Source organism: Leptonychotes weddellii, chromosome 7 (assembly GCF_054177405.1).
Source record: "Leptonychotes weddellii isolate Sample4059 chromosome 7, ASM5417740v2, whole genome shotgun sequence".
Classification (NCBI taxonomy): Eukaryota; Metazoa; Chordata; class Mammalia; order Carnivora; family Phocidae; genus Leptonychotes; species Leptonychotes weddellii.
This window is the reverse complement of record NC_138375.1, coordinates 54,211,914-54,226,588: the sequence shown is the minus strand read 5'-3', so window position 1 is coordinate 54,226,588 and position 14,675 is coordinate 54,211,914. Positions and strand designations below refer to the sequence as shown.

The 14,675-nt window shown below is 44.6% G+C and overlaps 2 protein-coding genes across 4 annotated transcripts in view; one reads left to right on the top strand and one right to left on the bottom strand.

Annotated features, from left to right (window-relative positions):
* DOCK2 (dedicator of cytokinesis 2) overlaps positions 1 to 14,675 on the bottom strand; it is a 386,690-nt gene that overhangs the window by 180,722 nt on the left and 191,293 nt on the right. The window lies entirely within an intron of this gene.
* The window catches only part of INSYN2B (inhibitory synaptic factor family member 2B), a 109,516-nt gene that overhangs the window by 86,376 nt on the left and 8,465 nt on the right, over positions 1 to 14,675 (top strand). For 2 of the 3 annotated variants that reach the window (XM_081826296.1, XM_081826297.1), the window contains 3 exons: positions 716 to 1,021; positions 1,458 to 3,680; positions 4,772 to 4,846. In XM_081826296.1, coding sequence (XP_081682422.1) covers positions 2,338 to 3,680; positions 4,772 to 4,846 — 1,418 coding nt within the window. In that variant the 5' untranslated portion in view covers positions 716 to 1,021; positions 1,458 to 2,337. The remainder of the gene's footprint in view (positions 1 to 715; positions 1,022 to 1,457; positions 3,681 to 4,771; positions 4,847 to 14,675) is intronic. The other variant, XM_081826298.1, reaches the window with a different exon arrangement.

Below are 14,675 nucleotides of genomic sequence, written 5' to 3'. Positions count from 1 at the left end.
CACTTTTATTTCCCTTTAAAATCCTTTAGTCAACCCAGGTGGCGTTCAAACTTGCCTTGTCCAGGGCTGTGGGATCCACTGGACTTCTAGATATCAGGTTTTCTTTGCCATGGCAAGTCCTGGGGACAGTCCCCTGTACCTTTCCAGACCTGCATATGTCTTCAAACTCTGTTCTCAAATCACTGATATAACCTGCCCCACAAAGCAGGCAGATCCCAAGGGGACAAAGTCAAAACATCACAGGGAAGAACGCGGGCTTTTGAATCACAGACTCCTAGGCTTACATCTCATCTCCTTCACAGAGTACTTACCTTCCCTGAACCTCAGCTTCCTCATCAGTCTAAGAAGGATTCCGATACTCATAGATGTGTTGTAAGGATTATTGAGATAATGCAATACTGGAAAGGCGATGGGGTGTAGAGGTTAAGAGCACAGACTGTGTAAGTTCAGACACTGGCTCTATCACTAGCTGTGTGTCCTTAGGCAAGTTACTTAACTTTTCTGGGCCTCAGCTTCAGCTGTAAAATAGGGATAATGATAGTATCCACCTCTCTAGGACAGGGAATGAATGAGTTATAGCTTGGAAAGTGCCTAGAACAGCACCTGGCACATTAGTGAGCACTTGGTAAATGTGAGCTGTTATGATTAATGCATGTAAAGGCCTTAGTATGGTAAAAATAAGTACTCAATAAATGGTAACTGTTTTTATTACAAGGTACACCTTCCATGGATAATTTTATGCACATTCATCTCCTGGACAGCAATTGAAAAATGAAGACATTAGGGGAAAACCTTGTTCTTAAGTAAATGTTGCAGCCAAAGCAGAGGGAACTCACCACCCTGTTGCATTGGCAGGATGCCCTAGGACCTCTGCACAATACCCAGCCCTCCTTTGCTTCCAAGAGATCCACTCTCTCAACAAATGCTCATTATACATCCAAAGTGAGCCTAGAAGCAGGCTGGAAATACCCAAGCAGTAAAAAAAAAAAAGGCTCCAGCCCCTGTCATCCTGAGCCTACAGGTTAGTGGGGAAAATACACACTAAATAAATGATTCTTTCAGGACCGCTGCAGTTTGTGTTATGAAGGATGTGTCAAGAAGGCAGAGGAGGGTCCTGCTGTGGTCTAGAACTGAAGGTGTATATGAGGGAGGAGTCCTTGGAAAGGTTCCCTGAGGAAGTGACATATAAGCTGGGACTTCAAAGATGAATAAGAGTTCGCTGGGTGATGCCTGGGAGTGGGAGGAGGAAATGGTCTAGGCAGACAGGCATTTTGTTCCAAGGTCTTGCGGCCACAAGGTGGTTGGCTCACTAGGGGAACAGAAAGAGGGGCACTGCAGCTGACTTACTCCTAGAAGAGCCACCCTAAAGGACTTGGTCAGGCAGGGTGCTGGTATTTGGAGAGAAACCCAGGTCCAAACTGCATTCTCAGTTGCAACCCTTCTCTCTTCCCTTTCAGACACTCCTCACTTGCTGGCAGGACTGCCAGGCCCAGACCCCTGCCCCCAGGCCGGGTGGTCTCAGTTCTCACTCAGATTTCCAGAGGCTGCGAACGGGGCTCACTTTGCCTACATGTGCACTTCAGCCAAGACACTCCGACAGTGATTCTGCCCTCTGAATGCCTTCGGATGCCTCAATCCTATCCTGGTCACACCCCACTGGGTTTTGTGACGAACAAGGAAACAGCATGAAAGAAAGCGATGGCCCCAAAGGAGGAACTTGTGATTGACACAAATGGGGATGTTCCCTTAGGGGCATCATGTATCCTCAAAGAAGCCAGCCCCCAGGTCACTGATTTCCCCGCTTGTTTACATGCTCCGGAAAGAAGATGTGTTTAAGTTTCCTACAGTTCTACAGTGGAAATTGATGCTCTGGGAAAGGAAGCCGTATGTTCCAGATGTAGCAGGTTTCTTTTGGAATTCACACACTGAGAGTCTGGCGCTATCCCCTAAATGGTACTTTTGTTGTCTTTTCGTTCAAGACAGCAAGCTTCTTCCGGGATCAGAACCGCCTGCCAGCCTCTCTTGATAAACAGCCCACCAGCTCTCTTGGTAGATCAGATGTTTAATGATTAGCCTAACTCATTGTTTATCTAAGTGGCAATTATCACCACGATGAAATAGAATTTTAACCGTAGGGAGAGCATTACGGATAGCTCCCAAGGAGAATCTACTGGCTGGGAATGGCCAACAGAGCTTCCCATACACGGAGGAGAGGACCACTTCATCCTGGCTGGCAGATCTCCGCATCTGAGATGCCATCATTAGATGCTGCTCCAAAGACCTAAGGAAATGTGCCCCGGAGAAGTGTATGGTCCCAATCCTTCCAAGTGAGGCTCAATGGCCCAGCAAAATATGAAAGTGCGGCCTGTGCTTCTAAAGCGTAACAGCCTAGAGTCAGTGGAGTTCGTGAAACAACCTCACCATCGCAGGAGCAAATCTCAGCAGGTACGTTTCAAGGAAGATGGGACCAGTAAGACTCCACCTGGCCTAGCTGAGGTTGACATCCAAGCATCTGAGGACCCAGCTGTGATGGGCAAGACTCAGGCCTCCAGGCACCATCACCTCCCCACCTACTCACTCTCCTTCCCCAGGTCCCAGAAGGCAGGGGGCTTTCGGAACATTGCGATCCAAACCTCCCCCAGTCTTAGGAAGCATTTCCCAGTTTTCAAAAGGAAGAGACTCACATCCAGCAAGTCCCTGGTAGAAATGCCAACAGCATCCCAAAGTGCCATCCAGGTCAACGGCAACCTCTCAGAACAGGACATTGTATCCTCAGAACTTGCCTACTTAAGGTTGGCTCAGCATCTTGAGGATGGGCCTCGAAGAGTCAAAGTATCCCACCCATTTCCTCCTAGAATGTCCAAGGTGCAAAGCAATGGGCCTATTAGCGTATGCTTGGAAGCAGGGACTTGGAGGCCCCCAGAGAAAGCAACTGCTACCATTCAGGTCCCAGATGATATTTACCACAGTCCTCCCTGGGCAGCTAGAAAGTCCACTCTCAGCCCAGACAGGTCAGGTGACAAAAGCAACTCCGTCCATCCTCTGGTTGACCCGTGTCCAGGTGATGGGAGAACAGTGCCACTATCAGGTTCAGAAAGATCCCCTTCTTGCTTAGATGCCACCAGCGATGCCAACCACATGCCAGGCACAGGGAAACTTAAACCCGAATTGCTCTTGCCCAAAGACAACTCTGATGACAAAGACCTTGGCCCATTGTCACCTCAGTCAAAGGAAACATGTATTTCATCACCTCCACGGACTCACAGCTCTCCCTCACCAGGCTTCCACAGCCAGCCCACCCATTCAGGAGGGGCTTCAGACTGTTCTTCATTGAGTAACAATCACCAGGATCTACTGTCTCTCAAAACTAACAGCGTATCAATTTCTGCCCCCATATGTCGGGAGCAGATGGCAAAGAACCCCACCCAGTCAGACACCATGGAGTTTCAAAACTGTTCAGGAAGCAATCACCTCCCATCTCTTCCAAGAAGGGAGACCAAACTTCAGAACAATGGAGAGACTGGTGGGATTAATCCAATTCACCTGGCACAGGGGGAACTCTGTGATCTCCAAGGCAGGCTGCAATCCGTGGAGGAATCTCTGCACTCGAACCAAGAGAAAATTAAAGTCCTTTTGAATGTAATTCAAGATTTGGAGAAAGCTCGAGCTCTCACAGAAGGGTAAGGTGAATTTTTTTTTTTATATTGAAAACTACTGGGTTAAGTCATTTGCCGGGACAGGGGCAGAGAGAGAGCACTGGTTTCTGTTAATAAAATGTCTCCAAAGTCTTTGAGGTTCTATGGTTTCCACAGATCATAACCAATGGCCTCCCTTTGTTCCGAATGGGTTTCATTCCTTTCTAGGCTTTGGTGGATTTCCATTGCTATTTGTTTTGGTTTCCAAATATCAACAGACTGGAGAAAGGGGGGCAGTGAAATAACAGGGTCAAAAAGTGTTTTTATAATGAGAGAGAATGATGGCAGAAGATGACAGCACACAGCTACTTCCCCAAGTCCATCCTTCTAGCAAGTTGCTGTATTTGCACAGGATTTTAGTTATTTGTGTGTTTGTTACAAAGGATTTGAGGTTACTGTTGATCTTCCCCTCCACTAAGCACTTTGATGGATTTGGCCAGTCCATCACTGATCCACTAAATAGGTACTGAAATGAGATCACAATTCTGCAAAGAGAAAAAGTCACAGAATGCTTTCCTGGGTGACTCAGCACCAGTCTGGGGAGGGGAAGGCAGTGATTTGTTTAGGTATGGAATGCTTTCCTTTGAAAAAGTGCCCCCTAAAGACTGGGAAGAAGGAATGGCTAAAGCTAATCAACAAAAGGGTAGGAGAGGGAAGAAGTTATTAACTGGCATTTGCTGATATGAATCAGACCCAACACTGCCTTATAAGAAAGAAGCACTGTGGTGATACGGAGAAATGCACTGAACGAAATGGTCAGGGGTTTTAATAATCTCCCTTCTATTTGCAAAGTCCCTCAGTTTCCCTAACTATTGGTGCAGGTAAGAATAACTGACTCATCTCACTGGCTTATCGTCAGCATGAAAACAGATATGAAAGTGCTTAAACATTTATAAAGCCCTCTAGAAATGTGAGGTCCCATTATTGCGGGTTTCTTGTTTATTTGCCATGCAACTCTAGAGCATTGCTACTGATAAGAGGGGTAATGCTATGCTGTAGGAAACCGGTAGCTAGAATGTGTGCAACCCATGGGGCTTTTGCCCATGGATTTATCCAGGAAATGCTCTATCTTGCAGGCGCAACTTTTATCGAACTGGTCAAGATCTCAACAATTGCAGTACCTGCCAGAACACGGCGTGCATCATATACAGGTACCTGGCCACAACCAAGGCCTGCTCTGTAGAGCACAGAAGCTGTGGGGGCCATAGAACACCCTCGTAAACTCAGACACTGAAAGTCAAGAGAGAGGCAAAGAGAGGAGGCCTTTGAATACCTGAAACCTAAAAAAAAAACCAAGGTGTTCAACTATGAAATGTTAACATCTGGTTCCAAGGCAGACATTGCTTCCTTTCCTTACAATAAGGTCTATGAGCAAATCCCATTAATTGCCCTACACTTACTTCACAGTAAGTATAGGCACCGCGCTAAGCTCTGCGTGCATATTTGTATCTCATTTCACAGTTACACCTTGTGAGGCAGGTGTCAATGTCCTCAGGGAAGCTAAGCCATGTGACCCAGTTTGCATTAAACATTTTCAGAGAGCAGGAGGGGTCAGAATCAGGACTCAAATCCAGGTCTTTCTGATCCCAAGCCCTGTGATGATTATTCCACTGCCCTGCCTCTTCCTCAACGGTAGCTATCACCTGCCAAGTACGTAAGATGTGTCAAGAACTGTGCTAAGCACTTTGCGTTCATTACTAAGTACATCATTTCCTTCTAGCGGAGGGTAAGGTTGCTACAATAAAGTAGATTTTTGTAAGTGGTAGATGGGAAAACTCATATAGTGGCAAGTGTGCTAAAGTTGGAAGTCAAAATCCCCAAGTCTGATGCCTGCTCAACTGCCTGGGGCTCAGCTGCCTCATCTGTTGAGTGGGGACAATTATCCCTAGTAAGAGTTGCCACGAGGAGTAAATCAGCTCATTTTTGTGAATGTCTTGTATAATTGCAAACCTTTGTACAAATTCAAGGGCTTATTACTGTTATTACTAGAAAGATCAATGCCCCCTTAGCTGGCAGTCCACTTTCGGTGGCATGGTAGAAAAGTGGTCAAAAGCCATCATTTCAGTTGATGGCATCTAATTTTGTTTGACTAAAGTATACAGTCAAGCTTTCGCTATTACTTTTCTATCTCAGAGGACAAAGGCAGCTAGAGCCTGAGCATATTGAAGCCCGATTGTGTTGTCTGTGTCTTCTTTCTAAAATCTCTCTTTCTCTCTAGTGCAATCCTGGGATTTCATCCTAACAAGGGATTGCGGGGCAGAGGGGTGCTGGAAATGGAAGTCAGGAGGCCCCTATACTTAGGGCCTCGGGCCTTGGGCATTTTCTCAGTGAACTGTCAACTCCTTATGCTTGGGGGTCACAGGACCATGTCTTTTCACACCAACACAAGTTTCACAACCACTCACAGGAAATGTCCTTTATCACAGTGTAAAATATCCCCTCAGAAAAGGGAGCCCTGGAAAAAGCCTGTGGTATTAGAACATGTAAATAGGCAGTCTTATCAATTTCCTAACTTTTTACTCCTTTTTTTTTTTTTTATCTCCTATCATAAGCAAATTTCCTAATCACTACGAGGACAAAAACTATTGAATGTCTAGATATTTAGGGAGGACAAAAAACTATTCATCGTAAACAAGAAGAATGACTTTTAATGAACTTCCATTAAAATTTTGGATGATCTCTTTTTTCAGCAGGGGATGCTGTATTTTCTACCATCTTTAGATGACTTTTTATTGAGGTCTGTAAGTAAAAAGGACAAGGGGTTATTTCTCAATCTACTGTGAGTTTCATGGCCTGGTCTTGAACAAATCATTTCTGGCCTCTGAGTTTCCTCATCTGAAAAGTGAGGGCTTTTAATTAAATGGTCCCTATGTTCCCTTTCGGTCCTGACGTTCTGATGTTCTATGCTGAATTAAAAGTGGCAATATTTGGCTAAACTATGACCTCCAAAAGTCTGAGAATGTTTGCATTTTTCTAGTATGTACTTCAAACATCCCAAGCAAACATTCTAAATTAAGTTACAACCCTGCACAGGTTAGCAAACCCTCACACACACACATCCCTTTCCAGTTTTCCAAGAACAGCCATTGTATGCGTCCATCCCTTATTACCATTCAAAGCCAGACTGCTCTCCCAGACAGTATCTACAGCCTTGTATCTAAGCCATTGCGAAGGAACGGGCAATTAATTTGATGAAAGCAAAGAGATCAGAACAACATCCCCATCAGAGTAAAGTGGGAAGATGAGAGTTGTCATTTTTTTTTTTTTTAACATTTCAAATGACTTCAAACCTTGTGTTGTGTCCTGGGAAGTCAGATCTTACAAACTGATGAATAAGCGATGTGAAATACTCATCCTCAGGCCTTGTTAAGCTGTAGTCCCTCTCCCTGATGATGGATGGGCCCAGTCCCCATCACTGTACATAAAGCACATGGGCGCCTGATAGGTTGCCTGCTGGGTCTTCTGCGGAGATGTTGCTGCTAAGTTAGCAACACATAAAGTTTTCCAAGTGGCCTCATTAGCCAAAGGCTATGGCTATGCTACTTGCTTCCATTGAGAGGTCATTTGTTCTATCCAATTCATTTTCCCTGCTCCAAGAACAGCCCTCTGGGTGCCCCAAACCCTTGCCCCTTGGCTTTCTTCTTACCATGGATCATTCTGGCAGATCCTACCTCACCAAGGAGAACAGCACTATACCAATACCTACAGATCCCATGCCTAACTCTCAGGGGCTCCCAGGGGCTTGCATACGGCAGGGAGGATGGACTCCTTGGAATTGTGACTACTATAGGTACCAAGGGAAGAGTGTAGGAATTGCCTCTATACCTTAAGCTGGTCCCAGGCTGTTTAGTCCCCACTCTCCTCATCGCTTTAGTGTTAATCCTAGGACAAGTTACTCAAAGGGTTGGGTGAACGCCACCCATGGTACCAACATTAAGTAACACTGAATTACCTGGTGAGAAGATTGTCCTTTTTTTAAATTTAATTCAATTCCTCTGATTATCTAACAGGGGAAATCTGAGTTTGGTACTAGAATATCTTCAAAGCCTTTCTAATGCTTGCTTATCACACTTCTTTGCCAAGAGAGAGCAGCTCTCAGGTTCATAGCCATAGGCAAGCAACAGTATCCAAACAGAGGGTTTTAAAGTTTTTACTGAAGTTTTTAACCTTGAAAACTAGTCCCTCTATATATTCATTGCAAGTGATGCAAGTCTCCACTTTCAAAAGTGATATTCTTGTTTTGGATAAGTGTTCAAGTTTAAAAGTGAATTGATTTAGAGAGAAAAAAAAAAGTAAGTAAACATGCAGATGGTGTGGGGAGTTTCACAAAGGCCTGGAAGGTGGTGAATGAACCATGAAGTTTGAGAGACGCTGTCCTAAGGAATAAGCTCCCTTTCCTCTTCTTCTCAAGGCCACTGTGTCCCTCCACGCCACATCCCTTCTCCATCCCTCATCTGTTCTCTGCTTTTCCAGCACTTTGTCTTCACGGTCACTCTAAAAAAATAATCACCGAGTCTCTTTGGAGGTCTTTGGCTACACCAATCATGCATTTATTTTCTGGACACAAATCCCAGAAAAAATCTGCTTGGTCTAAGTTGTAAAATGCCTCAGATGTTTTAGGGAAAAGAATAGGAAGTTTTTCTCATAAAAAAAAAAAATTTCTTCTCCCATCTAAGCGTGTTGCTTAGGAAATGCTAATAAAGAGCAAGCTGCAAACTTAGCATTTGAAATGGGTGAAGGGAGAGGTTGGCCATGGAAGGTTTAAAAGATGCTGGAGAGGAGAGAGCAGCAAAAGAGCTGTTGAGTGTGTGGGGGTCTACCTGAACAGCTCTCTCCTGCCTCCTCTTCTCAGCCTTAGCCTCTTTTCATGGTTTCCACTGCACTCACGGGTTTTAAATTTATTTCTGTGACACCACCCTCCCCTACCTTTTTCATGAGATTGCTCTTTCTCTCTGTTTACCTATAAATATTTCCATGTTGGTATCCCAAAGCCACCTTAAATTCACCATTTATCAAAACACACTCCTTATTTTCTTCCTATTATTTCTTACTTTGCTCAACATCATTAACCATGACATCATAAACCTTAGTTCCCACTGCCTCACTCTTCTCCTTCACAGCACACATCAAACTGGCTAATAATCCTACTTGCTAAATCCATCCCCTTTGCCTCTTCCCCTCTGTCTCTGATCAGTCAAGGCCCTCATCGTTTGTCACTTGAACACTACCTCATCTTTTTGCCATAAGTCCCTTTTGCCCCATCCCAGGTAATCCTCCACACAGATTGCTAAAGTACCTGAGAAGTAAAATCTCAACATGTCACTCCCCTGCTAAACAATTTTGCCCTGGTTTCTGTTGCTGCACTTAGCTAATTTTTCAGGGCCCTCTGAATGTGATATTAACCTTCTTACCTGCTGGGTCTCCTATTTCTCCTCAGCCACAGAGAACTCTGGCTAGTTTCAAATACTGTGTGTTCTATCATGCTTTGGTGCCTTTGCATAAGTTCTCTCATTTCCTGGAATGCCTCTTCTGCCCCGTCTTGTCTGGAAATTTTCTCTTGCAGCTTAAAAGCCAGTTCTTCTGGATAACCTTACATTCCTTCCTGTGGTGGAACCCCATAGCATGCATGTTCCTCTGCTATACCATTTATCCTATTGCATTGTAACATAGTGTTGATGAGTTTCTTTCCTTCAGCAGAGGGCTAATATCTCAAAGTTGAGGGCCAGTGTCTAGTACACAGTTGATGCTCAGTAGATATTTGTCAAAAAAGGAAATGGCTACATTGACTGGGGCAAGGATAAAAAGCAGTGGTGGGTTAGAGATAGTTATTTAGATTGCCCAAAAGTAAAGCCTACTCTTGGTTGGGAAGTGGAGGGTCTTAATTAATCAAATGTTCTTACTGGGGAAGGAAGGCTTCTATGCAGCAGGTCCTCAGTAGATATTTTTGAACTGAATCAAACAACAACCGAATGTAGTACAAAGATTGTTGACTTTCAAATACCTGGAATGCTACATATTCTAAACAAGATAGAATCTAATCAAATCTTTCTTCGATTAATCAGAGAGCTTGTTGCAATTTCATAGGACATTGAGATCCTTGTTCATCACAGCCATCCAACATTATTGCCCAGTACTTCTGTACCGGCTGTGGTTGGAAAGGCAAAGTTTGATTTGTGGCAAACCACAAACTCCCTCCATGCTCAAATAAGTATCTCCCTTCTATGGTATCTGAACTGCCCCAGTGATCTCTTTGGGAAACGGGTTTAAGACATTAGATCTGCAGTCTCTCTTGGTAAAATATCAAAACCCAGAGTGGTGAGTAGAATAATGATCCTGAAAGATGTCCCTATTCTAATTCCTGGATATGTGAATATGTTACCTTACATGGCAAAAGAGACTTTGCAGATGTGGTTAAGGATCTTGGGATGGGATGAGTAGCCTGGATTGTCCAGGTGGACCCGATTAAATACTAAGGATCTCTATAAAAGGAAGAGGGAGGCAGAAAATGCAGAGTCAGAGAAGGAGATATGACAACAGAAACAGGTTCCAGAGAGGAAATCATAAGCAAAGAATGTGGACAGCCTCTAAAAGGTGGAAAAAGCAAGGGACGGACTCTCTCACAGAGCCTCCAGAAGGAACACAGCTCTGCTGACACCGTGATTTATAGTTCTGGAGGACTTCTGATCTCCAGAGTTCTAAGAGTACCATTTGTGTTGTTTTAAACCACTAAATTTGTGATGATTTGTTTCAGCAGCAATAATAATACAGCCAGATTAAACTCTCAGATTCATAAACAACTCACATCTAATAGGAGGTCAGTTTATTTGACTTTTTTTTTTTTTATTTGATGATTTTTACAATTATAACAGCTAGCTGAGGGCAGAGATCTGTTGGGAAGAAGATTAGGGGAAAGAAATAAGAAGAGAGTGTCTATTATTACTGGTCATTATAAATACCTTTTGTTCTCACATTTAATCCTCACCATCATGTGAGACAGATAAAAATACTCCCATTTTGCAGATGAGGTAACTGAGGCTCAGGTACTTGCACAATACTCAGATTAGACAATTGGGACTGAGAAAGTGAGGCATATGCACAGTTACTCTGAAGCTAGTAAGTGGCAATGACAAGATTGGGACTCAGTTCTAGGGCCTGCTAGTTAGATTCCACAGCATGCTGCCTTCAGAGACCAGACCTATTTGAGGGGTGTCCGCAGAATGCTACATGGCCGAGTTCCCCTCAGCCAAGGGCATCATGAGGGTTTATATTTTAGATGCAGGCCTTAATTAATGTTCTCAAAGGGTGATCATGGATCACCTGCATGGGAGTCTCCTGGGTATCTGAATCCTGGTTGCTGGCCTTCACAAAGCCCCAAACCTGCTGGAGCAGGGGTGGGGTGAAGGATGGGAGTCTGAAGTTATAGCAAGCTCCTTGGGAAGCTCTGATCCCAATAAAGCTTAAGAGACATTCAATTAGGTAAAATCAGGGTCTTTTTTTTTTTTTTTAAGATTTTATGTATTTATTTGAGAGAGAGAGAGCACACGAGAGAGAGAGTACAAGCAGTGGAGAGAGAGAAGCAGGCTGCCTGTCGAGCAGGGAGCCCGGTGCGGGGCTCCATCCCAGGACCCTGGGATCATGACCTGAGCCAAAGGCAGACAGACGCTTAATGACTGAGCCACCCAGGCACCCCAAAATCAGGGTCTTGAAAGGAAGAGATGGCAGTTGATTTACTAGAAACTTTTGTGACAACCAGCCTACATGCCCATGAAAAAGAAAATTCTTGCTAATAAAATAGCTCAGCAAATAGTTTTTGTTTTAAATGCATCATTGGAAAGATGACTTACCTTTCTACTAATTATAGGGTTAGATGATCATATACAGATCTAACAAGGGGGTACATGTGAGAGTGGATGCAACAGGAAAGGAAGAGGAGGTCAGGGGCCTTGCTCATATAGTAAAGCGTAACTTCTGAGGCCTCCTGTTTCCAAAGAGAAGGGAAAATGAGTCTCTGTCAGTCCACTTTGGGGCCCAGCCTTGCCTTATGCATTACTTAGGGCCTCCATTTGTAATCGTTCCTTCCTGCCACATCTCCCAGCTCCTCAGGCCTCATCTGAGATCAGGAAGGGAATGGCAATCCCTGCTGACATTCCTCCTCCAATTAAGGTTAAGACCAATTAAAGCCCGATTCTGCTCCGAAGCCAAGAGCCCAAATGCTAGGAACTATCCTCTGGCAAGTCCTGGAGGAGCAATCACAAATACCAGTTAGGGTGGGTATGCAAAGTGCTGCCCCACACCACCACCCCCTCTTCACCAGACAGGTGTAGTCACCCTATGCTCCTGAACCAGGTAATATGCATGACACCGAATGCCAGGAGCCTCCACCACCATCCTCACTTCCTCAAGCTCCACAGACCACGGGCTGCCTTTTCACCATTATTGATTCTTCCACTGTTACAACTCCTTCTGAACCAGACAGAGAAGTTAAGGATATTCCAAAGGAGATTTGGCTGCAAGCACCACCCTTTGTACCCAGCAACCAGCTTTCCCATTGTTTCCGGTGTCACTCCCTCACAGTTTTGATATTCAAAATGCATCAGAAAGAGCTCTCTGGAACATAGGACAAAGCCTTACAGCCGTGTGCCCTGCAGGAGAAAAGCCAGACCTGCTCCTTACCAAGGAAAGAGGCTCTGGAGACTAACATGAGCCACCTAGGGTTACACACTCAGAGGTGCTGAGTGTCTCCCTTGAGTTTCCTTCTGTGGTGAAGCTTTCTGACCACTGGGTCCTGGCCTTGCCTGCCACTTAAAGCTATTACCTAACTAGAGAAAAAGGCATTATTTTACTAGAAATGCAATATGCACCCAGGCCTGTGGGTTTAGTAACCCACTTTCCACTTAAATTATTTAGTATTTTCTTTTTGTCTGCTTCTGATGCTCTGCCAGTGTAGAGCTGGGTGAACTGTGCGAGCTTCGCCTTCCAACCACAGTCCTCCCTCTGGCCAGCGATGAGGTCCGCAGTGAAAAATAATTATAAATTACACAGCATATCTGCTCTTTCTAGTAATCCCAGAGGCGTTTGCAGCCCTCACCACATTTCAATATGGACTTAGCAGTGTTTATTGCAAATGCTGGAAGAGGGACATTATGGCAATACCATCCAGCATCCCCCAAACAACTGCCACCAAGCATGGCTCAAACTCTCTCTTTTGTAGGAAACAGACATAGAGTTTGGAGTACATGTGGAAATTTCTCTGAGCCCCGAAAGGTAGATCCCCAAGACATTTGCTTCTAGCCCCCATTTCTTTCAGTAGCTTTATCCCTTTCTTCTTCTCCCTAGAATGCAAGGAGAAAGTAGGATTTATAGCATCAGCAATTTATCTGAAATAAAAATGAAACCTATTTTAATGCATTAATAGCTAAAGAGGCTGAAACATACCATAAATATAAAATCAATCAAGTTTAGAAGTTAATGGGACAATCATTACTGTTTGTTGAACCAGGCACAGTGCCAGGCACTTTGCTAAACACTGTACAAGTATCATCTCATTTCGGACTCCCAAAAACCCTAAAATGTGGGTATGGTTGTTGGTATCACTCTACAGATGAGGAAACTGAGACTCAGAGGGGTTCCATGAACAACTTGTCCAAGATTTAATGCAGCCAGAGCTCAAACTGATCCTGCTTTCAGGAGATTTTCCTGTGCCTACCTTTGACCTTGCATAATCAGTGAATGTACATGTTAAGGTTCTCTGAGATGACCTGCCATTTCTGAGGGCCTAACCTCAAGACCTTCTTGACACAGAGCTACAGAAGGCAGGGCAGATTTTTTTCATAGACAGCGATCAGCAGTGAAGATTTCTACAGCTTGGTCCTACTTATTAATGTATCAAGAAGGGAACCTGCAATTCTCTGAGGACTCGTCAGCAGACAGATGCCCTAGGAGGAGGGGTACACTTGCCAACTTAAAATGGCTAAAGTTGTGAAGCTTAAAATTATACCCGATAAATAATGAGCAAACTGGTCATTAGAAGAAAGCATTTGGAACAAAATCCCTTTCAGGCTGGTGGGGGGGCGGTGGGGGGGAACAAACTAACGAAAGCTCCTACCTTCCCAGACTGTAATTCTTCCCCAGAGACACTTTCCGAAGTGGTGTGATTTATCCAAGTGGAGGGGAACCAAACTATCCTCGTTAATTCCATTGATTCTTACAGCTAATTCTTTAAAAAAGAAAGTTGCAGGAGGTCAATGAATCTGTGGTGCACCTGGGTTCTATGGCAAGAGGGGCCACAGAAGCATTCTGACAGAGATGATGAAAAGATGGAGAGGGGTTTGGAAGATGTTTTGTCTTCAGGGAGATGCTGAGGATCATTAATGTCTCAGCCACCTTGCCCGGAGTGTATGGTTTATGGCAGTGACTTGTCACCATTTCTCTTTATACAAGAGCAAGACTCACCTGCTAAGAAGGAAGTGCAAAAAGCCCACCACAGACCTCAGCAGCCTACAGTAGACCCAAGATTGCTGGGTCCCTATATGACCTTGAGTAAGCTTCCTCTTAACGGGGTACCCATCTTCTCTGGGAATGCAGCCTCATGGTCAGAACTGCCCTGGAAGCTAGAAACACTATTATGAAGTGGGTTGGTCAGCTGGGTCATAAAGTGCCCTCCATGCGGCCCAGCTCTGGGTTTGGTCTAGTTTCACAGAGGGTTGTGAGGTCATTAAGGTACACCAGGCCTTGATCAGCACCACCTCACCACCCACCCCCCATTCACATTTGGCAACTAGGATCTCACACAGCTAGAGACTACTGGGTCCTTTTAGCACAGTATACCTTAGTATACAAGCTTTGGAGCTGGACAGTGTAGGCGCACAAATCCTGGCCCTGTCTCTTCCTAGTGTGTACTCTTGACAGAATATTTAACCTCTCCTTGCCTCAGTTTCTTCGTGTGTAAAATGAAGTTAATATCTTTCTCATGGGGTTGTG